The sequence below is a fragment of the Cydia splendana genome, chromosome 2 (genome assembly GCF_910591565.1).
Source record: "Cydia splendana chromosome 2, ilCydSple1.2, whole genome shotgun sequence".
Lineage (NCBI taxonomy): Eukaryota > Metazoa > Arthropoda > Insecta > Lepidoptera > Tortricidae > Cydia > Cydia splendana.
In genome coordinates, this window is record NC_085961.1 from 14,425,806 (window position 1) to 14,452,185 (window position 26,380).

Below are 26,380 nucleotides of genomic sequence, written 5' to 3' on the forward strand. Positions count from 1 at the left end.
GGCGAAAGGTATTTGGCCCAAACGAAAGTACACCCTTTGCCTCACATGTGAATAAAATGCAACTTTGCTATCAGTTTTTGAAGTGCAAAGTAAGCCTTTCCGAGTTGGTGTGGTGAAAAAAAATATAGTACAACAGGATATGTATAATCTTATCCTACATTAAAGCAAAATATATTTTGCTTTAAACTCGTTATGATTATGGAAGGCCTGCTCGACAAGCCAGTTTTTCAATTTTGTTCTAAATACTGACGCACTAGGACCTGCAATTATTTCGCTTGGGAGGTGATTATAAACCTTGCGACCCATGACGTGCGCGAGTTTTTTTGATTTCGCAAGTCTGGATGGTACGAGGGGTAGTTTTCCGGCGCGCGCGCTTCGTGTTTCGTACCTTCGATGAAACTCGTTACTAATCGGGGTGGACTCCACTTCACCTCATGTGGTCACAGCTATTTGTAATATTAAAAGCGAAGGTTGCGTCAAAATACCTAGGTTTTTAAATATTGGTTTCGCAGAAACAGTTTGTGGGACGCGCGCTATAGCACGTACTGCACTCATATTTAAACAGAAGACGTCTGCCGAGTACGCGAGTAGGTTAAATGCATCAAAGCGTTTAAAGTTTGCTACTCTTGTACCCCATAATTGCCAACCGATACCGAAACTTCGTTAGGTACGGCATTGGTGGTCACCCAGGCGAACCGATAGTAATTTAATTAATTGACCGTTTCCTCATATTAGTTGCATGCTGCTTTACCTCATTGATAGTGAATATGTGGTAAGGTCGACCTGTATTATTATGATACAGCAACAACCAGAGGAGTCGTCAAAAAATAGTTAGATATGCCATTAAAAAAATGTACGACCACAGTGCATCTCATAACAATTACAATTAACCTCAAGACATAAAATTCTTATCGTTAGTATTTCATTCTGGTCTTCATCAGCAGTTCCACTTCAACAAACATCACTTTTTGAAATAAATGCTGGATTTGTTGAAGAAAATATACAAACATCACTATACTATTAGAATATCAAAGGCATCAGGTAAGGGATTTGCATATGTAGATCTTCTTCTATCTATACATCTATTACATACTAGCTGTGCCCGCGGCTCCGCCCGCGTGGAATTCGGTCTGTGTCAGTAAGCGGCTAATTTCTAATCCTAATTTCTCTCCCTCTCCTCTGGAGGCGGAACTTGAAGTAAAGTTGACAGATGGATATGCTAGAGGACTGTAGTCCAGATAAAATATTTTACAGTTAGGTACCACTAAATAAAACTACACTCCAAAATCAATAGTTTTTTCGCCCTTATTAAAATTTTACACGTGATTTAAACGACAGAGTAGTAGGTGTATATCGGACGATACAGTAAGGTATAAGCGCGCGGGCGAAAGCGAAGCGGCCTGCCTGGCTAGAGTGCCACTCACCGTGGTCTTCTTCAGACTCCTGAGGAAGACCACGTGCCCCTTGTAACCTCAATGCGTTGCGAGACTTTCGCGAATGATTCGATTTTTTTCGAAAAGGCATGGAAATGCGTATAAAATGCGAGTCCCAAATCGTATGACTCCGCAAACGACCGTGCCGGATTAAGATATTTTGATGCCCTAAGCATTTCTAGACCATGGTGCTCCCTCTCCGTAGGGTCATCAAGATTACATTGAATTTTTTTGGTAAATTGAGTGACGTTCATTGCCGCATTACAGCTGAGAATGGAAATCAGTCACATAACTTTATCACAAATATTGACAGTGCCGCAGCAGTAACGTTGCAACAGAGTACCTAATGCTGCTGCAGTCGCCACCCGAATGTCACTTTATCATATGTTAGAGAGTTTTAGAAAACGCGAGCGAAGCGAGCGCGAAAATTTTTCGATATAAAAAACGCAATTTGATAGACAGTTGTACATTTTTACTTTTAGTATGGAAATCGGTCACATCATTTTATCACGAAAATTGACAGTGCTGCAGCAGTAACGTAGTAACAGAGTAATGCTGCTGCAGTCACCACCCGAATGTCACCTTTATCATATCTTAGAGAGTTTTAGAAAACGCGAGCGAAGCGAGCGCGAAAATTTTTCGATATAAAAAACGCACCACCCGCGTGGAATTCGGTCTGTGTCAGTAAGCGGCTAATTCACCCCTAATTTCTCTCCCTCTCCCCTGGAGGCGAAACTTGAAGTAAAGTTGACAGATGGATACGCTAGAGGACTATAATCCAAGTAAAATACTTTACAATTAGGTACCACTAAATAAAACTACACTCCTAAATCAATATAGTCTTTTTCTCCCTTACTTATTCAAAAGTAGTAGGTGTATATCGGACGATACAGTACCACTTTTGTATTTTTACGTTCTTGACTGTACCTATCCAAAACATGTCCATGGCAAATATCAGTCAAATCAGTCTAAGGGCTGATTAAGGGTCTCCCCAGATATATCGACGCGCATTCGGCAAAAGCCGATAGGAAAAAGCTTTATGTCCACGCAATAAGAGCGAAAAAGCCGTCGACGCGTCGGCAGGCGCCGGCCGATGCGAGCCGAGCCGAACGACGACTTTTTCGCTCTTATTGCGTGGACATAAAGCTTTTTCCTATCGGCTTTTGCCGAATGCGCGTCGATATATCTGGGGAGACCCTTAGACGGCGCGCGAACTCGCATGTGATTTTAGTTATATTGTAAAGTAAAGTAAAGTAAAGTATTTATTTATTGTAAACTGTGTACATAAGATGACATATACAGGAGATATCGAATCAACAGTTGCCCATTTCAAGCATACAATATGATCTTAAAACTACTAACTATACTAGCTTACTGACTAACTTATACTTAACAAACTGGTGATTCCAGAAAAAACTCATTTAAATTGTAAAATATATTTTCAATTAACCAGTTTTTAAATTTAAATTTAAAACGATTGCCCTCTAACATTTTTATTTCAACTGGCAGGGCGTTAAAAACTCGTATTGCAGTATTGAATGTACTTCTGTAAAACATTGAGTTGTTTGATTTTGGACATACAAGATTAAATCTGTACTGCTCTCTGAGATTATCTCTCTGCGAGGATTTTTTCCTAAAATAGGCGTCATTATTTTTCACAAAGAGGCAGAGTTCTAAAATGTATATTCCAGTAAGAGTAAGAAACCGCTTTTCTCTAAACACATTACGTAAGGATTGTTCAGTATGCATGCGATATATTGTACGTAAGCATCGTTTTTGGAGGATAAATGTACTCTGGATGTCTACCGAGTTCCCCCAGAAAATGATACCGTATGTTAGCAGCGAAAACACATTACCATAATAAGACTTTTTGGCAACATCCTCAGAGCAAGTTCCTGAGAGTATTGACAGGGCATAACACTGGCTGGAAATTAACTTATTTATTTTAGTAATATGCGCCTTCCAATTTAAAAAAGTGTCTATAGTAATGCCAAGAAAAGATATACTATTTACTTCTTCAATCAAAGTCCCATTTTCTGCAACATTCAAACATAGAGAAGGTGTTTTATAGTTTCTGAAACTAATAAGTTTTGTTTTGGTTAGGTTAACTTTTAGATTTAGAGTTTCAAGCCATTTGATCACTTTGTGATTGCGGATTGCGGACTGTTGGTTACGTCGAATTCAACCGACCGATCAAATACCACAATGTAATGAAACTCGCATGCGAGTTCTCGCACCGTCTAAATGAGCCTTAAAAGCATGAAACGTTAAGAAATATACACATAGAAATCCATACGTACTTCCTAAGAAACTTTCGAATTTAGAAGTAAGATTAGAGGAAAGGAGAATAGATATCAAAAACTTGGGGCCGAGTATTTACATTTTATTTACAGTTATGTTATATATATATATATATATATATATATATATATATATATATATATATATATATATATATATATATATAACTATAAACATATCTACAGTTACCTATATACATATATATAAAGTATATTTACATAATATTTACATTTTTTTACAATACTTCCTTGTAAACCACATTGTGAGTCTCCCCGGCGGGCATTAGCACGAACAGCTCCGTGCAGCTAATGACGCGCGAGCACGCCACGTAGAGCTGCCCGTGCGAGAAGCAACCCGTGCGCAGGTCCACGCCGGCGGCGCGCAGCGTCTCCCCCTGCGACTTGTTGATCGTCATGGCGAAGCAGACGCTCACGGGGAACTGTAGACGCTTGAAGTGGAACGGGACGTTGTTCGGAATGAGGGGGATGCGCGGGATGAATACGGCTTCTCCGGCGCCGCACCCCGTCAGGATCTGCGCCTCAATGAGGTTTCCCTGCAGCTGCACTACCTTTAACCGGGTTCCGTTGCATAACTTCGGAGGCGACAAATTCCGAAGAAGCATAATTGTTAATTGAATTATATACTGCCTGTTCACCTTCGATTTCCGCCAATATCCGCGCATTAACTGCTGCTGCCTGTTCATTTTTTTGCGTGAGTATGGCTCTCTTACAAACCCAAGAGTTCTCACGCTGCGTCACCTAGCTCAGGTCTCCGTATACGCTCCAAATGAGGTCTTCAACGGACGGAACGATCCTGCATAACGTCTCTGGTAATCGAACCAGGCCGTTGGTTTCCTCCAGAAGTCCTTCTCCAACCTGAAGCAGTACCCGGGCTAATTCTTGGACATGTGAGCCTCCTCCTTGTTGGACTCGCATATTCTCAGTCAGGCGCAGCTTCTGCACGCTTGGCCACAACACCGACCTCTTCAGGCAGGCATTTACCTCGTCGGCTCGAAGACCACGCGTCACGACCGGCAAAGTCTGGCGGAAGTCACCGCAAAACAACATTGTAACGCCACCCATTGCGTGCGCCGTCCTTCTTACGTCTTGGAGCATCCGATCTACGGCTTCTACGGCCTTTTTATGCGCCATAGTACACTCGTCCCAGACGATCAAACTGCATTCCTGTAGAACTCTGGCTTTATCACAGTTTCTTGATACCCCGCAGACAGGAGTTTCCGTGCTGTCCAAATCTATTGGCATCTTGAAAGTTGTGTGAGCCGTTTTGTCACCAGGCAGCAACGTAGCAGCGATTCCCGAAGACGCCACAGCTAGCGCGATTTTTCCTTGTTTCCTCGCTTCTGCCAGTAGGATACCAGTAAGGAACGTCTTTCCGGTGCCTCCTGGCGCGTCCAAGAAATATATTTCGCCCGATTGCTGTTCAACACTTTGGACGACTCTGTCGAATATGTACCGTTGCTCTATATTCAGCCTGGGGATGTTGGTACTGACGACAGCTGCCATTTCTTCTCGGTCGTAATGGGTTGCTTCCTCATAGTCTTAATTTATATGGAGCTGGTTCGGTCGTGTCGGTTGGAGCAAACCATAACTATCCAGAGAATTACCACCGATCGTAGTGACCACTTCCTGAAGTAAAGTGAGGCAACCATTTAACACCCTTTTGTCAGCCTGGTCAACTTCTTGCTCGTTACTCCTCATACGATGCAGAATATCTTCGGTAAAATTATTTTGATATTTCTGCCATAGTTGCAAAGGATTGGATATCCCGCAGAATACCAACATGATCGCAAATAAGTGGCGTAGTCGACTGGGGTTATCACTGACGACGGCCTCTGCCAGAGTATGATCCCAATTTTGGTCGTCGTCTAAGAGATGCAGGGCGCTACAGGCGGCATGAAATGTAGGGTGTTCCACGCCATCGACCGTTCTGAGGGCCGTGAAGGAGGTTGGTCCACGAACTGTGTGCAGCAGTAACCTCAAATAGTAACATTCTCTGTTACTTGGGTGTATCGCGCACACCCTACCTAGGGCATGGCCTTTAAAGATCCCCAGCGCCGTATACCTGTACAGTTTGACCGCGAGTTCTGACCTCGGCCGTGAACCCGCCATCTTCAGCAGATCGGCGCCGATACGATGGGTAGCCGTTTTCACCAGTAACGGTTTCCGCGACTAAACTCTTAGGGAACCGTTTTGTGCAGCGGCCGTTCTTCATGCACGGCGAGTTCGGGTTTATGGTGCCGCAAGGTCCGTGAATCATGTGGGTCTTGATTATGTTGTAAAGGCGAGGATCAACTTCGGGATCTGACAGCTCGGCGCTGATCACCAAATCAATGTCGTTTGGCCTATTTTTTTCCTCTAGCCACAGCAGGGTGTGCGAGTGTGGTAAACCGCGTTTCTGCCACTCGATGGAGAACATGAAGCAGCGCACACTACCAAACACTTTATCTTTTGTAAGTAGGTCAATTAGGCGCTTTTGCTTGAGGTGAAAGACTCGCGACACGATGTCGTACCTGTCGGTTGGTAGCTGACCAGCGAGGAGCTCATTCGTGATCTCAGGCCACTTCGGATTGCAGGTAAACGTTATGAACAGGTCGGCGCCACCGTATCTCCGCATAACATAACGCGTCCTGCGTGCGCTCGGCCATGTATCGATCGCTGCCGACGAACGATGAGGGAAGTATGACCATGCGGCCCAGATTTTCTGCATCCGTGTCGCGCTGCAAGGCATCACGCAAATTCACATAGTTTTCTGCTCGTAGTCGTCTCTGATGCGTGCGGATGTATATCAACCTTTCTGTTTCTATCTTGGCATAGAGATCGACTATAAATTGGCTAAATAACCCTTTGAAACGGTGCAAGTAGGGCCATTCATCCTGCCGCAGCTGCAATCGGTAACTATAAAACTGCAAAGCTGATGTTTTTTGGTATAGTTAGGTGCTCCAGTTTGAGGATCAACGTGATGAATGGAAAAATTGTATCCGTCTTCTCCTCGGCAGAACATCAGCGGGTACTGGAGAGAGTCGTACGCGCGGTGCGTCTCGCTGATTCTCTGGAGGCGGTCGTCACGCGTGCGAAGCACGACGTCCCTGCGGTCACACTCTTGGTCCACCAAGACGATGGCGACTTCGTTCGTAGCCGGGGCGTTGTAGCGGCCGCGTGGCCCGCGGCGGGGCGACGGTCGGCGCTGATGACGAACTTGTAGTTCTCGCGGTCGTCACGCACCGATTCCAATGCGGCTTTGAAACTATTTACGTAGCAATTTACGTCGTGCAACATAATATACTTTGTAGTCCAGTGATTATTTCCGGATTTAAGTTTGGAATATGTTGTCCACGAATATTGGCCTGCTCCAAGTAATGCGCCACGAAGTATATGTGCAGGAATTTTGGGACATCTTTTGTGGGTAGCAATGCGCCAATGCGGTGGTACACCTGTCCCTGAATTTTAAAAGTAGGCATGTACCCGGGTTCTGGGGCTTGTTTCGCACCGAATGACGTCATTTGGAATGCGCTGTTATAGGCTCGGATGGAATCTAAAAAATGTTTTGACAACGGGTGTTCCCCGGTTAATAGTGATTTTAATGGCTCCGGTGGTTCCAAAATCGGATCTAATCTAATTTTGCCGGCAGAACAACACATTCCATTTGGCCTCACCATTCCATTTTAAAGCGTTGCAAAATTCGCATATTTCCGTCATCCGACCGATGTTTGTGTCATCTGCGTATTTAATAAGTGGATTGTACGTCAACCCAGAACCCTCCTTCGGATCCCAAGGAACTTCTTCAGGCTCGTATACTACAGAATCGTCGGACATCCCTGACAGTCTGTAAACAGCGTGGCGTACGCGGTCTGCCTCGAGCTGTGCGTCCCGCTGCTCGGCAGATTGCGACGACCGTAAATCGCCAATACGTTCACGCTCTTGTGAACTGTGAGCCATCGCGTCTAAACGTGCTTCGTTGTATCTTTCCAGAACTGACTGTACCCGAAGTGCCCGTTCTGCGTCGGTTTCAGCTTCGCGAGAAAGACTGTGGCGTTCACGGTCTGTAGCTAACCGCCACTCGCGTTCTTTGTCAAGTTCCTGGAATTAAATAAAGTAATCTCAGGTTTAAGAAACTTTATTTCTCAAGAAGCTATAACAAAAAAACTTCAATTTACCTATTTATTTACTGTAAACATTGCACATGACAATGTATAAAATCATAAGTGGCTGTAACTTAGATTCGTAACGATTCTTGTATTGTATAGTTTACGTTTTCATACAGAATGAGAAAACAAAACCTTTTATAGTCAGTCATAAACATGCCCACATCTTTATAAAGAATAATGAATCCCGTATTTTTAAAAAAGAAAGTGTATTACATACCTGAGACCGCGCCGCAGACGTGCGCGTTCGCTGTGACGCTAAGCGTTCATTGCGTTGCGTGAAAGTCTCAGACCTAAGAGATAGAGCGTGGCGCTCCCGGTTGGCGGACAGCCGGAGATCACGCTGCTCCTCGTTTTCCTGAAACAAAGTAAAACAGGTAGGTAAGTATTTCGCCTTATCATAGTCGTCATAAAAAGTGTACGGTCGGTGTCTGGCTACTACCTATATACAGTTTACATTTTCATATGGAATGAGAAAACAAAACGATATATTATAGTCAGTCATAAATGTGCCAGCGTCTTCTTGAAAAATAAATATTCCTCATTTTTGAAAATAATATGCAATACATAGAGTCTGTGAAACAGAAGAATCGTGGAATGTATGTAGCCCAATACATTCCACGATACTTCTCTTTCCAAACAGACTTTACATACCTGAGACCGCGCCGTAGACGTGGGTGTTCGCTGTGACGCCAAGCGTTCATTGCATTGCGTGAAAGTCTCAGACCGAAGAGATAGAGCGTGGCGCTCCCGGTCGGCGGACAGCCGGAGATCACGCTCCTCCTCGTTTTCCTGAAATAAAGTAAAATAGAGTCAGGCCGAGAAAAGTCTGCAGCGATTTTGATAGCCCACGCAGTGCAAGTGTCATTTTAAACGTCAAACTTCGATGAAATTATGACGTGTAAATAACACTTGCACTGCGTGGGCTATCAAAATCGCTGCAGACATTTCTTGGTCTAACTATAAGTATGTTCACCATAAGGTGAACTATGATAACATAGTCGTCATAAAAAAAAATGTAGGTACTTGGTGTTTGGGTACCGTAGAGTTTCGTATCTTCGCCTGGATTTTGACACTTTTCTAAAAAAATCTCTCAAATTTGAAAGCATTTTAATCCGTTAAGACGAAAAAATGATTTTTAGTACTCCCAACTATCAGTATACACCACTAAAACTTAGAATTTTGGGTATTTTTCCCAATCTTCACCCATGGCATGCCTTGCCGCTAATACTTACTTTTCTGTGACTTACACATGTTAAGTCGTATCTCCTTGGAATGTGCTAATATACTATGAACCTTAATTACACCAGACTAGGCATATTTAAAAAAAACGGGGTAGTAGGCGAAGTTTGGTGACAGTCTGAAGTTGTTTTCATACATTTTCTATTAATAGTGATTTTAATGGCTCCGGTGGTTCCAAAATCGGATCTAATCTAATTTTGCCGGCAGAACAACACATTCCATTTGGCCTCACCATTCCATTTTAAAGCGTTGCAAAATTCGCATATTTCCGTCATCCGACCGATGTTTGTGTCATCTGCGTATTTAATAAGTGGATTGTACGTCAACCCAGAACCCTCCTTCGGATCCCAAGGAACTTCTTCAGGCTCGTATACTACAGAATCGTCGGACATTTTATATATTTTTGTTATGTTTTGTAAGTGTTTTTATATTTTACTTTTATACTCACATTGTAAAATCCTAACCTAAGACCCTAATTGAATAAAGTTTATAATAAGAACACACCACACAGGTAGGTATAAAGATAAACAAAGGAAAGGCAAAAAAACTTGTTTGTGCTGGAGGCTTCATAGACCGCCCATGCCAACCTCGGTTATTCAATAATAAGTTGAATTTAAGTGTGCGTAAAGATTACAATCGTTTGAACTGGTCAAAAACCTCATAATGAGGTAACTGAATAGACTGGGTTTTTATTTCGGTTACCGGTAACAGAGGTTAACTCGATCTGATACGGTTACCGAATCAAAGTGTTACCTTATTAAGCGGTTACCGTTATGGTAGGGGTTTTTATAAACACCTCTAAAATAACCCTATGAAAAACCCCGGTTAAGGTAACCGGTTCCTGTCCCTGGAGCTAACACTGATAATACAGCAAAGAGAATAGGTAGTATAGAGGGGTCCTGTCATAGTAAAGTTTGTATTCACAGTAAATTTACTGCCATCTATCGACACACGACTAAAACTCAAAATGAAATCGTATGAAATTATCAAAAAAATTTATATATGTGGATAAATGATTTTATTATTTTTATATCATTTTTACCCATGTTCATTCACTGATATCTCTGTGTTAAAATTGTTAAATATGAAACGGTGTCGTCACGCTATCCGAGAATGACTTTTTCTTGATTTCCGAGGCACGTTTTTTCCTTAGACTTTATTCATCTTACACGAAGTTACATATGTCTTTGTAATACAGTAACTGTCAGTATCACAGATTACACTTTGAGGCACTTTTCTGGAAGATTCTGAATTTCAGTATCAATACAAGAAAGTAAATAAACTCGTAATGGAGCAATTCATAACAATGCTTGAAATATGGGCCCATTTGGCACTGCTTCTGCGTTGTTTTCATGCAGCTATTTTTTAAATAAGCCAAGGGTATTTACTGTAGTCCCTTTCTCCGCATTTAGTAATAATGTGTGAAAAGTTTTTAGAGTTCGTTATAAAGAACCACAAATCATTAAATGTAGAAGGCATCGTAATAGGTACTTGGATTATTCGTGGCTTTATTAAGATTATTTATTTTCCCTCCTTATCTCAAATGCCTTAACAACACCTTACAAACTTTACTGGATGTGAAGGTATTGTCAAAATGTAACTTACACAAGATGTCTTTGATGAGTCGTAGGCGAATAAAAGACACAGAACAAGTAAATAGTTTTATGATAATTGCACAGACAAAACATCCTCCAGACTTAGCATAGTCGCGCTACCCCCTCTGCCACGCATACGGTAATTTTACTCCATGTTCGAGTCGAAAGTGTATTTGTGTGACGTCCGTGTCTTTGAACGGACCAATCACGGCACGGGACTTCGCTCACCTCGTCCCGCGCACCCCCACATTTTTGGCATCATCGGTTGCATGAAATAATTGCTCTAAGCTCGGTCTAGAGGATTCTTAGTCTATGGATAATTGTGAGAAAATCGCCAAAAAAATTGTTAGTCACATAATATGTATACCAGCGGTTGCGATTTTATTACTCAAACATAAATTAATTTAAATATCGGACACTGCATTTCATTTCTTCTTTTTTCAAGTTTTCGATCAATAACATTCAACATGACAATAATAATCCCATTCAGCCAAATAATCAAAAACTATTTTAGTCCAGATTCTTTTATTAAGTAAATGTTAAATAACTTTTAAATTGCGTTTTTTAGTAAAAACTGGTCGTTACTAATAACATTGATAACGCATTTTAACGAAGACACTTCTGCAGACGAGTTTAAAAAAAGTCCTAAAGACATAAGACGGAAATCGGCTACATTATTAAGTAACTTTACAGTTATATACTTAAAGGGATAACTTTTTTTAAACTAGTTGACCAAAGTGAAGTGAAGGTCTCCGTTTTGACTCGAGCATTTTGCTTTCGTATATCCGGATGTTTTCCTCTACAGGTCGCAATTCAGAAAACCAATTCTCGTGAAATCTTGTAACCAGATTCTATGATAAATAAATAAATAAATATTATAGGACATTCTTACACAGATTGACCAAGTCCCACAGTAAGCTCAAAAAGGCTTGTGTTGTGGGTACTCAGACAACAATATATATAATATATAAATACTTAAATACATAGAAAACAACCATGACTCAGGAACAAATATCTGTGTCATCACACAAATAAATGCCCTTACTGGGATTCGAACCGAGAACCATCGGCTGCTCAGGCAGGGTCACTACCCACTAGGCCAGACCGGTCGTTAAATAGATTTTTTTGACGATCCAGTTTCTGGATTTTTTGCAAAATGCGGAAATGGGGAAAAAGGACTTAAGCGCCAATAGCGTCTATCGCGCTTAAAACCATTGTAAGTTCACTGTGATAAGGACTCCACGAACTATTTTTTTACTTTTACATTTCCTAAGCTTAACACGAGGTCTACAGCTCACAGAGCCACTAGTTAATTAGTTTTGATTTATAGTTATAACAGAATTCTTGCTAGCACCTAACTTGTTTATTTCTGTGTGAAGCCAGTAGGTACATGAAATAGTAACAGAGGACGAAAGCAGAAAAATGATAATTGTTTTAATCAGCGCAGCCACAGACCGCAGCAGGTCAACTCGTTGATTTATCGTTATGCTGCGTCGTCAATTTACCTCTTATTTACTTTCACACGGTAGTTATTTACAATATTTGACGTGAGTTCGCTGGGTGAACTGTGCGATAAAACAGGGAGTATGCGCGAGGATGTAGATAAATTAGGGACCATCAATAAAGTTGTCCCAGCTGAGTACCGAGAGCTTAAGTTGCAATCAACGTGTTCTGTACAGGGTGCCTAGCCAAGATACCAATCGTTTTCTCCGTAGCGAACGATACGCTAATGTCACTCGGTCACACTAATATGTAAGAGTGATAGAGAGAGATTACCGCGTGGTTTGTGGTTTTGGTTTGGCAGGTGAGCGTTAGATACGAAGTTTTTATCTCTGTTGCTATTTCATGGAAACTCTTTGCTTGGTCTGTTCATGTAAAAGCTTGTGTTTCCACTTCGTAACTGTATATTCAATTTAGTTGATAATTATTCAACGTGATCTCAACACTATTCATTTTGCATTCAGAGAATCTCTGGTAAAATCAGCTACCTACTAAAGTATAATGTCTAAAATAAAGAACCCTTTCCACGAAGAGGTGATGAAAGAAAAACTGTCGTCGTAAAGATTTTCCCCCGTAAGACTTTCTGCTATATGTGGAACTAATTTTCTCGTTCACGAGAGACCTCTTAATACCTGGTTCGTAATTCAGGAAACGACACATTGGGAACGGTGTTCTGTAATATGAAAAATATTTTTATTTTTTGTTTCTGTATTTGACACTATTGCTATTTGTAACTTGTACATATTTATTAAATTACGAATAGGGAGTATTAGACAAAGCTCTGCGTAGGTGGCACCACTAGCACATACAGTAAACAAACCTCATTGACATCATCAATGACACATCATGCGTCACTAGGTCAAGCACATGGCCTACCGTGAAACACGACAATCGAAAGTTCGGTAGCTGCCTCTCTATTACTCTTGCTTTATTCGATCGATAGAGAGGCAGATAAAGAATTATCGATTTTCGAGTTTCGCGGTAGGCCACCTGTAAACAAACCGCCTTGGTGCATCAATGTCATAGTGAAAACTTGTCAAAAAACTGTTTAGAGGCCTAGTATGTATAAGTTACTCTATGGTTTACTAAACAAATTAGTGCTGCACTCTGGCGGCAGAACATTGCAGTAATACTCCCTATTGACAGCGGTTGCTTAAGTACCAAATATTCGGACAGTTTATATTTAAAAATAAAATATACTTATACCGGGTGTGGCCTGTAACACGAGCAAAGAATTAAAACATAGATTGTACTCCTCAAACGGTGACACTTTTGTTCAACAACTTTTAAAAATTATGAAGTATATAGAGTCCCTATTTTTCATACAAAATAAATATTATCTTCAATGGACGCCATCGCCACGCCATATCATTGTGATTGACGTTGCTTGTCACGCCTTAAACATAACAAAATTCGCAATACATTGCGTCCTAGAATAAACTTTAAAGTGTATTAAAAATCAAACCACAAGTTATTTTTAAAAGTCGCTGAACAAATGTTGGTCAGTATGAGGAGTACAGCCTACAGTTTAATTTTTTGCTCATGTTACAGGCCACACACGGTATAATATATGTGTTACCTATTTCTTTAGCTTATTTAATCTAGTTTTCCTAAATGTCATTTAAAACGCGTTTTCACTAGATAAAACGAATGGCTTGGTGAAAACGAATTTTAATTGCATTTAGGCAAAACTTAACTGGTACGTTTTGCCAAACTTTTATTGTTTTTTAGGGTTCCGTAGTTAAACTAACACTTATAGTTTCGCCATGTCCGTCTGTCTGTCTGTCCGGGGCTTTGCTCCGTGATCGTTAGTGCTAGAAAGCTGGAATTTGACATGGATATATAAATAAATAGGGCCTATTTTAGATTTAAGCTAGTTATTATTTTATTTTTAATACCACTGTATATATCTTGTTTATAAATAAATAAATCCGACAAAGTGGTAAAATAGAATCTAAGACACATTTTTTTAGGGTAGGTACCTCTCCTACAAGTAATGTGGGATGAAATTTTTTTTCGCCATATGATGTGGAGTGTGTTGGGTAGGTCTTCTTAAACGAATGCAAAATTTGTTTTGATAAACTGAATATTTGAACTTTAACTCTTGAACCACAAGTCCAAAAAATATGAAAAATAATAGTGAAAATAGAGTTAGGCACTAGTTTTGTTGAATACAAAATGTAATCAGTCATTTGTTCCTGAGTCATTGGTGTTTTCTATGTATATAAGTATGTATTTATCTATATAAGTATGTTTATATCGTCGACTAGGACCTATAGTACAAGCTATGCTTAGTTTGGGTCTAGGTTGATCTGTGTAAGATGTCCCCAATATTTATTTATTTATTTATTTATATATTCAATAAAATAGTCAAAAATAGTCATACAAAACCATATAGAATCTGTTGGGAAAGGGAAGAGTCCTGGAATGTATGGGGCCCAATACATTTACTCTAATGTCAAATTATATAAAAGGTTATGCATTAAGAACTTAAATTAGGTTGTCAGTTTGATATACAAATTTATTAAAATATATATAATTTATAATTTAAGATATTTTAGGTACCTGAAATTTGTGTGAATTTTGTTAAATCACTTTAATGGACCTGTTTAATTATCGTTCTCATTATCGGTTCAAAAGCGCTAATGTGTAGCTGTAGACAATTAATTGCCCACTGGGAGAATGAAATGAAATTTATTGCTGACATTTATAAATTGTTTGAATTCAAATTTGTTACCGATAAAATAGAACAAACCAACAAAAGGTGTTGCATGTATTAACGCATTCACTGCCAGGGGGCGTGGCCTAGGAACAAACTTATATGACGCTGAACGCACATGTGCGTTGAGGGCAGTGAATGTGTTAATTGAGTGTATACTTAGGTACTCGTAATATTATTGTTTGAGAGCTAAACATGTACACTAAGCTGCAGAGATAGAGATACTTGACCCCCCCCCCCCCCCCCCCCCGCCCTGCTAAAAAATCATATGCAGGGGGTTAGTTATCTCTGCATTTGACTGTACATGTAATTAGCGGAAAATCTGCCCACTCTTATTACTTTGACTTGCATGCTAACTTTTGTATGATTGTAAATATTTATTTTGGAAATTGGTATTGGATTGTGAGTCGTTTTTTTTCGGTTTGCATAAAAACGATCATATAAATAAATACGATATCGACTAAAAATATAAACGTAATAGTAGGCCAAGACTGCAACAAAATCACTGTGTGTGCACTAAAATGAGTCTAGCTCTAATCTACAAATCAAACTGCAAATAGAATGCGGCTTATCGAACCCTTACATTATACCTAGGTCTTCTTAGAAATCCATTTCTAATACCTTTTACTTTCTTATTTCCATAAAGTCACAAGAGTATTTCCGCTGTATTTGGAAACTAGACTTTATTTGGCATGACGTAAGATCTATTTTTCAAAAATAAATTTTCATGATGAACCAACGTAAGCTATATACATATACATATATAGTTCCAGCGGATGTTAAAAGTGTGCCGTTTCTCACAATTACGTACCTAATCGATAATTTCATAGAATTCTACCGACTTATGTACATTCATAGTTTTCATACTTATAAGTACTAGATATGTTCGTGATTTAATATCGGGTGGAACAGAATAGGGGATTTTTATGCAAACGGGGAATTGTTTAGGCTTGTACTGTGTGGCGCTGGCGGGAACGGAATATGAGTGAAAACAACGTGTTAGGACTACGTCTCTTTAATCACTGTCTTACATGGAGTCGTGCATATGCTTAAACTATATCTATACTTAACTTACTAGCTACATACCACTACACCTCTGGGGTGAAAAAGAAAAATAAAAAAAACAACAAGTTTTTTTTTTTTTTTTAACATTAAGAAAATGCTACTATTCGAAATATTGTTTTATTCTATTTTTATGAACTAATTCCACTTTACCGTCCTTCAATATTTTAATATTAAGTCCACAGTCTTCGACGACACTGTATGGTCCTTGAAACACTTTGTCCATTTTTGTACCTTTTTCACTTCTTAACAATACTAAACTGTCTTTTTCGTACACATTTGATTTAGCGTTTTTGTCATACACTTCTTTACGCTTAATTTTATCTAAAATTATTTTTTTACGTGCGTCCTTATTAAGTAATTGTATCCTATATCTTAACTCTATAGCATAATTATCAATATTGTAAACCGGTTCAACAATATCATTACTTAATCTACTTGGTAAAATACATTTCTTATCGAAAACAAGTTCAAAGGGTGCATAGGATGTTGAAGTATGTACAGTATTGTTATATGAAAAACACCAAAACGGTAGCCATTGTCCCCAAGTATCTATATGTTCATCGCATTGTATGCGCAAGAAGTTACGTAAGCTTTTATGAGAATTTTCGAGGGCACCCAAAGATTGGTGGTGATAAGCTGTGGAATACTGTTTGTCAATATTCAATAACTTACATACCTCTACCATTACTGAAGACATGAATTCTGCCCCTATGTCAGTCGCTATTGCCTTGGGAACACCGTATCTTAGTATAAAATTACTTACGAACGCCTTTGCGACGGTCACGGTGTCCTTCGCGGGTAATGCATACGCCTCCACATACTTACTGAGCTCACATTGTATTGTGAGTATATATACATTACCATCAATATCCTTATCTAAAGGGCCGACGATGTCTAAATATATTTTGTCAAATGCCGATTCAGCTGTTGACGTTATGGCCATTGGCTCCTTTAAAATAGGTGAGTGTTTCATTATTTGGCATTTGGAACATTTTTTTACAAACATTCTTACATCGTTCTCTAAAGTAGGCCAAAAATACTTCCGTTTTATATTATTCGTCATTCGCCTTACACCCGCGTGCCCACTCGTAGGCAGCAAATGATAGTCTTGTAATATAAATGTTTTCTCATCATTGTCGACAATTTTCCTAACACCTTCACTCTAAAAAAAATTTGGTTGGCCCTATCAATATTTTGATAGTCGTAATCAAGCATCTTGATTCCATACGAGCCTAACAAGGACTTCGACATTTCAAATAAGGTAATTCTGATTGATTTTACTATTGCTATGTAACTGAGCCAACTAAGATCTTGTTCAATATATACATGAAAAATAATTATGCTAACTAATTGACCCTAGTAAGATCAACTAAGCTTGATATTTATTGAATCAACCTACGTTACATAATTATGTCACTACAAGGCTACGTACATTAGTTTTCACTTATTAATCACGTTTCTAACCGTTTCTGAGATACAGTTTGACATTATTGCAAACATCGGCATGTTTCAACCCACCCTAGCAAGTAGATATGAGCATCGAAATCAAATTGAGGAGTACAGCCTAGTGTTTAATTTATTGCTTCTGTTGCAGGAAACACCCGGTATATAGACAAGCTAACGACATGTGTCAATTTAAAATGTAAATAACTTTGTGTAGTAGTAGAGTTGTATATTTCATTTTAATGATTTTGTTTTACTTTTTAATCCAGCTTTACGATTATAATAACTCGACCGTAGATCACTTCGATAACACTATCCTTTCAGCTCAGTCTCTAGAAATGTTCCAGTCTGTATATCAAAATTAAGCTATAATAATATTTAGACTAAATTTATTAGACTTTATTAATTAGGCTTAATAAAGACTTTAAATGAAAATTGGTCGAGCTTCGTGAAAAGTCATAAAAGCAAACATTTTGCATTTGTGACTTGATATTTTCAAGACGTATATGTGGTGCACTAAGAACGTTTTTATCTGAAATTCAAGCAAAAATTCGGAAGGTTTTTATTGCAGAAAAAGCATAAGGACCCTTCTCTGATGGAAAGCCACATAAATAAGTTTAAAAAACATGTCATTAAAACTGATAAAAAAACCTATACTTAGAGAAAACCACATTTTGAGTCCGCTATAAATCGGTAAGTAAAGGCTTGGCCACATACAGAGCGCGACGCAGCGCCGCGTCCACGCCGCGCGACCGCGGCACATGCTAACAGGTTACCGACGTCAAACAGACTGCGTCCCGCCGGTATCACGCCCCGCTTCTGTCGCGCCCCGCGCCGCGCGGCCCATTGCGTCCGCGCGGCGCGTGCGCAGCGCTGCGCCGAGCGAACGCGGCGGCCCGCCGCGTCGCGCAAGGTCACGTCAGTAGGATCGGACGTAGGCAGCGAGCGGTGCGCCGCGTTCCCGCGCGGCCGCGCCGCGTTCACGCGCGCCTTGAGGGCGTGTTGAGAGCGTGAGGCCGGCGCGATCGGCGCGCGCCCTGTTTGACCAGGCTTCGCGTCGGCATCACGCGGCGCTGCGTCGCGCTCTGTGTGTGGCCAAGCCTTAAGCAAAACTAAGCACGATAAAATATTTATCCCCTTTACATGCATTCCTTTAGCACAAGAGTGCTTAGGTACCTATTTATATCCTTAGCTAATCATGATGGACGGACAACTAACAGGCCTATTCGGATTTCGAGATAATCACAAGATCTTGAGATGATTTAGAGATCAACTAGATATCGACTAGATGTGACTTGGATATCTAAGTAATAACTTGTCGAAATCGTTCAAGAGGACCTCCAGAATCGCGGAAACGTCAAATTTGACATATCTATCTTACAAATATCTTTAAATTATCCGTATCGTAACTTGTTGAAGTCTAGTAGAAATCTAATTCATTTTCCGAATCGAGCCGTAAGCAATCTCTCACTGAACACGGCCCAACACTCTCTCTCAAAGTTAACGCGCGCATTGATCAGTCTAGGTATCATGCAACTTGACTTACATATATATGTATGTATAAACTCTTTATTGTACAAAACACAAAACACAAATTTATGGCACAGGATAGGCAGTACAAAGGCGAACTTATCCCTTTAAGGGATTTCTTCCAGTTAACCTTTGAGTAGATGAGAATTGAAGAAGAACGGTAGACAAATATAGCACTGAGTACAATAGACTAGAGGAAAGTCAATAAAATTATAAAAGAGGGCAAAAATAAATAATATAAGATAATAATTAGAAGTAACAATATAACAAATATATAGAATACCTACGTTAAATATAATAATATACAGGGTGACTTTAGCCATTGGACAAACCCTGAAGTCCCACGTAGGGTTACTTCTCAGAAATGCTCTAACGGTAATATTTTTTTAATAATAGAACAAAAGATAAAAAACTAAATTATCAAACAAAAGTTATTTCCAATAATCGACAACAAAAAGAAACATACAGTATTAATCATTGGCAGTGCTTTTGAAAATTTGTTTGAAAATGTGCGGCAATGATGACATTTGTCAAAAGTCGGAATCTTATTAATGTCATAAATAAAAAAGATAATCAAAACGGTCGAAGAAGGTTTCATACTATTTATTACCTCAGGAGCTACTAACACATACAGGTTGCTCCAAAGTAAAAAAATCGTAATTTGTTAATTTCTTCGTAACCGCTACACCGATTGTTATGATACTTTGTATACTGGTTCTAAATACCCTAATGCATATGTACATTTCGGCTTTGTCCAATGGCTAGGGACACCCTGTATAATATCTATAGTCACGAACAAGTTAATTCCGGTCCGATAGCCACAGCTTTTTTAACGGCCCCTTAAGCGACGCAACGGACTGCGATTGCCTTAACCATAAAGTAAATATATATAGAGTCGCCAACCCATACAAGCCTCGCTTAGTTCCACAGAAATTCAAGAGATGTCACTCAGAGCACCATTGGGCCTAAATAGATATTTGTGTCATTTGAAATCTTGCCAATTTTTAAATTAACATGTATAGTTCTAATTTATTTACTATATTACAACAAAAACCTTTTAAAACATCCATTTACACATAGTAAATCGACGTAGAAAAAAATAAATAAATAATGGCATGAACTATTCTAAGCGCCATCTATCGCATTATTAGACAGTTAGTTTCTTGTCGTTGTAACACACTAAATAGCTCGATTGTTTGAGAAAAACTATCAATAGATGTCACTGTAGTAAATCCCATAGACCTAGTATTACATAGATGAGCTATACGCGTGCATCCGTGAGGGACAAAACATACGCAAAGCGACAATATTAAAAACACGTTTTAACATTCCTGACAACATACCAAAAACAATCTACGTAATTTGGTCGGGTTATTTGTTGCCCACCATAAACCATACTAAATTTTTGGTGGGGAACAAACAAAAAGTGCGACTGTGACAAGGACAAGCAATAATACCGCTTTCTCTGCTACTCCTACTGAAATTTCCATAAGTGCATCTCGATCGGTCGTTTGGCCCCTCCCCCGTGTCATCTCTATATGATTGTACCTCTATGGTAAATCCTCATACTTAATGATCTTGATCATAAAGTTCGACCACAGAAACTTTGCAGCGCTAGATAAAAAATAGTTTTTAAAAATCGGGCAAGTGCGAGTCGGACTCGCGCACGAAGGGTTCCGTACCATATAAAAAAAAAAAACACAAAAAAAAGCAAAAAAAAAACGGTCACCCATCCAAGTACTGACCACTCCCGACGTTGCTTAACTTTGGTCAAAAATTACGTTTGTTGTATGGGAGCCCCATTTAAATCTTTATTTTATTCTGTTTTTAGTATTTGTTGTTATAGCGGCAACAGAAATACATCATCTGTGAAAATTTCAACTGTCTAGCTATCACGGTTCGTGAGATACAGCCTGGTGACAGACGGACGGACGGACGGACGGACGGACGGACGGACGGACGGACGGACAGCGAAGTCTTAGTAATAGGGTCCCGTTTTACCCTTTGGGTACGGAACCCTAAAAATCAGTATGCGACAACACCACAGAAAATGGATTAAATAGTCTTGATACTTGTGAAATTTCTACCATATTTACCGTCTATGAAAAATTTAAGCTGTGCATTTATGGTTAAATAAGTTTAATTCCAACAATATATGTCACTATTAATATGAATACATATACTAAATGTTGATAAATAATATTGAGATATTTGTGAGAATATGACATTTGGCTTCATCAAAATTATTGAGCTTTTGTAATATCCGCGACGGCCTAGCAGTAAATAGGTAAGTACAGAGGGCCAACCGCAAACACCAACGTTCGCAAATTGCGAGCATCTTTCTCTTTTACTCCCATTAAGGCGTAATTATATTGACAGAGAAATTGCCCGCAATTCGCGAACTTCGGATTTCGGAAAAACTAAACCATTAAAACAATAAACAATACATTCAAAATAAATTTAAGCTTTAACTAGTAGGCCACCCATGCCGTAAGCATAAGCATGGAGGTTGTGGGTTAGAGGACTTCGATCTCAAAACCCACCTCGAACCAATGGGTTTTTCGAAATGTTAGAGAAAGTTCATAAGGTAATGCCTATACCTACTAGGTGTGTTCAATTTGGTGTGAAACCTTAGTCTAAACCAATATTATAATATATTATCTATTTATGTAATATAGTCGCACCAATAAAAGTCTGCAGCGGATTTGATAGCCCACGCAGCGTAAGTGTTATTTATACGTCATAATTTCATAGAACTTTGACGTTTAAAATGACACTTGCACTGCGTGGGCTATCAAAATCGCTGCACACTTTTTACGGTCTGACTTTAGATATGGTGCAAGTATTAAAATGTTTCATTCCACTTACCCGTCATCAACTCTAAATTTTGTAAACATTGTCGTTTTTGAGCTCGAATTGCCTAGTGCTGATTTTTTACTAGTGTAAAATTATTCGTCACGCGGAAAAGTAATTCCCGCACGCCGATTTTGTAAGGTTTCACCATGTTTTTCCCGTTCATCACAAAACACAACGAATATTTACCTAAACGATTTTGACAAACACATACCATAGAGAATGACGTTTACTGACTATTGCGCTGCAAAGTTTCTGTGGTCGAACTCTATCAACATTATTAAATAATAATATAATTTTTGTTCTTAGAAACGTGATAATAATTAAAATAAATTAAACCTACATGGTACCATCACCCACACTGTTAATTGTACATTGGTGGACCTTATGCCTTTTGTATTAAGCTAATAAAGTCCACCGATGTACAATTAGCAGTGTTGCTGTTTGTACATTTATTTACTTAACCTTACGCATTGCAAAATTGTCCTCATATATACATATATTTTAGGACAGTCTTACACCTTACACTAACCGACATACTTAGTAACAAAACATTGTAAATTCTTGAGCAGTTTAAATAGCAGGGCAGGTGACAAAAACTTGCTCAAAGAAAAGAGACATCCGACACTAAAAACATATCCGTATATGTATGAGAGCAATAATACAATGTGTAAATGTAAATAGATACTTATCTTATACATATTTTATGATCATATCAAAGCCATACAAGAGGTGTGGACAAATGGGAATAGACCATTAATATATACACACACAATTAAAAAACAAATAAATGTCCTATGAGGATTTGTACCCGGGACCTCCTACTTCATAGGCAGAGCAGGGTCACTGTCACTAATGACTAGCTAGGAGGCCGTAGAAATAATATACAATTTATTTCATTATATATTTAAATTAAGTACAGACAGCGTCGTATAGTAAATAGCATCCAAAGTATTCAAATAGTTCAGTACGCCATACAAATAATATGGTGTACCGAACTATTTGAATACTTTGGATGCTACCTACTATATGACGCTGACTGTACTTATATAACAATTGACAAATCAGACTGGTAGCCACACTCTAATGGCTAATCTAGGATTAAAACTTTTTAGTGGCTGGCCATCTTTGTCAAAATATAGAGCCTCAAACCACATCAAATATTTAATTTTGCCCGCCAGCATTGAACAAATTGGTTATTGGTGGGTAGACAAAATAAAGTCACTATCATGTTAAACATTGAATTTATTAATTGTATTTTATTATTTTTAAGAGAATCTTCATAGCATGTGTCTGTCTGTCGATACAGGAATCACTCTCAACCATCTTCCACTCAAAATATTTTACTTGTGGTACAGAGATGCATTGACTATTTCATCTTCACTCTCTTGTTGCATACATTGCTACTTCTAGTGGCTAGAGGCTGGGTCCTGAAATCAGAAACATATTTGTTATATATAAAATGTAATATCACACTAAAGTTAATACACAGTCAAAATAAGGTGTCGCTGCAGGGCAAGCGTGGCTGGCCTTCACATTGGAGTCTGTTTGCAAATTGATTACATACATTTGCTTACTTTCACTTGCATTAAGTGGCAAACACTAACCATTGTATATTTAGACCAAGAAAAGTCTGCAGCGATTTTGATAGCCCATGCAGTGCATGTGTTATTTAAAATAACACTAAATACTTTGGAATCTTTCGCTAATCAATATTAGCATGGGGGGTTAAAATAAAACTTGACAATAGTTATTCGTTTTACAAGGGGGCAAAGCAGTTATTTAACCGCTCATGGCGCTCATGCTAATGTTGTTTCCCGAGCAAGCAGAAGATTTGAACTATGACAGTAGCAAGTGGTTCGAGAAGTAGAATCTTGAGCGTTGTGAGAATTCAAGGCACGAGGGTTAAACAAACATTGCCACCTAATGAAACACAAAATTTATCACCACGCCAACGCAGGGAAAATACCAACTATAAAATACCAAAAAAATCAAATCCACATGAACATTATAAAGAATTTATAATTCAAAATCATCATTTAAAAGTAAATTCTACCAGCTAACATAAGGAAACTGAAAAGTTAGATCGGATTACTTTGCCCCACATGTGGGAAAAATGCAATTTTCGCATTAGTATTTGAACAATCAAGAGCCTTTACCAGTTGGTGTGGTGATAAATTATTTAATTAACCTTTGTATTCAAAACAAACTTACCTGAAGTGGCAAACAGTAGACACTGTCAGATTAATATGTAGATTTTAGGATTAGTAGTGTTCCGTTACTACATCGGCAATTCACGTCATCATCACGGGTCTTTCCGTCTATTGTAGACGATTTATTCATTGCTGTTTAGACAACGGGTTTGGTGACTGTGGAGGCCGATGCGTGAGCGGCACGACCTCCCACATTTTGGGCAGAGAAAGCTCATGCCACCTGAGGTTCCAGTCCTTTCTTTCTGCGACACCTTCTGCTATCTGCTATCTTAAACCAGGCTTGGTCGCATAATCTTCTCCCCTCCACTATACGCTTGCGCCATCCATCACGGTCTTTAGCTAAGGTATGGTGGTCGATTTCAAATGCAGACATGTCTCGCTTAGCACAGTCTTTAAAGCGCCGCATCGGTCTTCCAACGTTCCTTTTAGCATACCTACGTAACTGCACCAAGCAAGACACGTCTAGGTATTATATTTACGTACTTGTACTATATTTCAAATGAAGCTATAATATAAAATTAAAAAGTTTGTATAAACAGAAACAAAGCAAAGCCATCAAACGCGATGCCGGTTCGTGACGACTTTGTGTGTGTGACAGTTTATTTTTAGTGTTGCCGTTGAAAATTCTTTCTTGTCCCTAAATAGAGCTTTTATGATTATCTTTATTTATTTTTCGTCTTAAGTTAGGGTTTTTATAATATGAATATAAAAGTAAAATATAAAAACACTTACAAAACGATAAAAAAAAAACATATAAACACATTATAAAAAACCTAACCTAGGGTACCGCCAGCAGCGGGGCAAGGCCCAAGCTACCGGTGGTCAGGGCTGCAGAGAGAGGAACCGGCGGACTATCCGCGCCGTGTCCAAGATCACCGCCTTCTGCATCTGACCCTTGATCCAACCACCTAGCGAGAGTCTCTCAAGATGTTGGTCGAGACTCTTCGCTATTAGACCGTTCACTGAAACGACTATCGGGACAATGATCGTCGAATCAACATCCCACATGGCGGTTATCTCGTGAGCCAAGTCTAGGTACTTACTGGACTTGTCCTTCTCGGCCTTCACGAGATTCTCATCATGGGGGATGGTGATGTCAACGAGCACGGCCCGACGTTGCGATCGATCTATTATCACAATGTCAGGCTTATTGGCTACAATAGTCCTGTCTGTGATGATAGATCGATCCCAATAGAGCGTGGCATGACCATTCTCGAGAACAGGCGCAGGTAAGTACTTGTAGTACGGTACTTCGCGGTCCACAAGGCCATATAGAAGAGCAAGTTGCTGGTGAATAATTCTGGCTACGAGATTATGTCTGTGCAAGTACTCGCCGTTAGCAAGATGAGAACAACCGGAAATGATATGCCTGAGTGACTCTCCGGGACGGCGGCATGCCCGACAAATGTCGACCGTACCGTCCTTCAGGATATATTTCCGATAGTTGTTCGTCATCATCACTTCGTCCGCAATTGCACAGGCAAAACCCTCGGTTTCTCCGAAGAGGTCCCCGAATCGTAACCAGTTCACCGACGCGAGCAGGTCCACATCGGGTCCCGTGAGGGCCTTGTAGAACCGCCCGTGTAGCACCTTACTCTCCCATGCCGCCTTGCGATCCGCAGTACTTAGTACCACAGGTTTGCGCCAGTTCTCGTTTGCCAAGGAGAGCGGCGTGAGGTTCCTGTCTACTGCCACCACATCACGATGCATCCCACACTCGTTGTTAAGGAAATAATTCCTGAGATTGTAAACCTCGCGGTTGTGGAGATCCTTGGCGTTTAGGAAGCCTCGGCCTCCACACTTCCGTGGGATGTACAATCTCATAACTGACGAGCGTGGGTGTAGCATGCGATGTGTGGTGAGCAGTGACCGGACCCTCCGATCCAGGGCGTCCAGCTCGGTCTGAGTCCACCTTAGTATGCCAAAGGAGTATGTGAGTAGGGGCATTACCCAGGCGTTGAAGGCGCGCACTTTGTTGCCTCCTGACAAAAGACTGTTAAGGACTTTTGTGAGGCGACTGAAAAAGCGCTCCTTCACCGACCGTCTAATACCCTCGTCCTCAATACCCAACGACTGTGACATACCAAGGTATTTATAGGTTTCTGATTCAGAGATAGATCTGAAAGACATTGTCTCAGAGAGTTGTAAATTTGTTGAATTTACAACCTTCCCCCGCTGTACATGCATAACCGCACATTTATCGACACCAAACTCCATGTGGATGGCACTACTGAAGACTTCCGTGGTTTTCAGTAGCTCCAACAAGTCTTGGCTATTTGGTGCAAATAATTTGAGGTCATCCATGTACAGAAGGTGAGAAATGA

General features: G+C 39.7%; 3 protein-coding genes across 3 annotated transcripts; all 3 read right to left on the minus strand.

Annotated features, from left to right (window-relative positions):
* Positions 1–3,969: 3,969 nt before the first annotated feature.
* Positions 3,970–4,356, minus strand: LOC134801075 (uncharacterized). The gene has a single exon (XM_063773599.1). It carries the CDS (start codon positions 4,354–4,356, stop codon positions 3,970–3,972), a length of 387 nt encoding a protein of 128 aa, XP_063629669.1.
* A 136-nt stretch (positions 4,357–4,492) lies between these two features.
* Positions 4,493–5,257, minus strand: LOC134801086 (ATP-dependent DNA helicase pif1-like). The gene has a single exon (XM_063773608.1). The coding sequence runs from the start codon at positions 5,255–5,257 to the stop codon at positions 4,493–4,495; it is 765 nt and encodes a 254-aa protein (XP_063629678.1).
* Positions 5,258–5,792: 535 nt separating this feature from the next.
* On the minus strand, positions 5,793–6,368 carry LOC134801096 (uncharacterized). The gene has a single exon (XM_063773620.1). It carries the CDS (start codon positions 6,366–6,368, stop codon positions 5,793–5,795), a length of 576 nt encoding a protein of 191 aa, XP_063629690.1.
* Positions 6,369–26,380: the final 20,012 nt, after the last annotated feature.

Coding starts and splice junctions, on each gene's coding strand:
- LOC134801096 (XM_063773620.1), bottom strand. CDS start 6,368: ATGCGGAGATACGGTGGCGCCGACCTGTTCATAACGTTTACCTGCAAT.
- LOC134801086 (XM_063773608.1), bottom strand. CDS start 5,257: ATGGCAGCTGTCGTCAGTACCAACATCCCCAGGCTGAATATAGAGCAA.
- LOC134801075 (XM_063773599.1), bottom strand. CDS start 4,356: ATGCTTCTTCGGAATTTGTCGCCTCCGAAGTTATGCAACGGAACCCGG.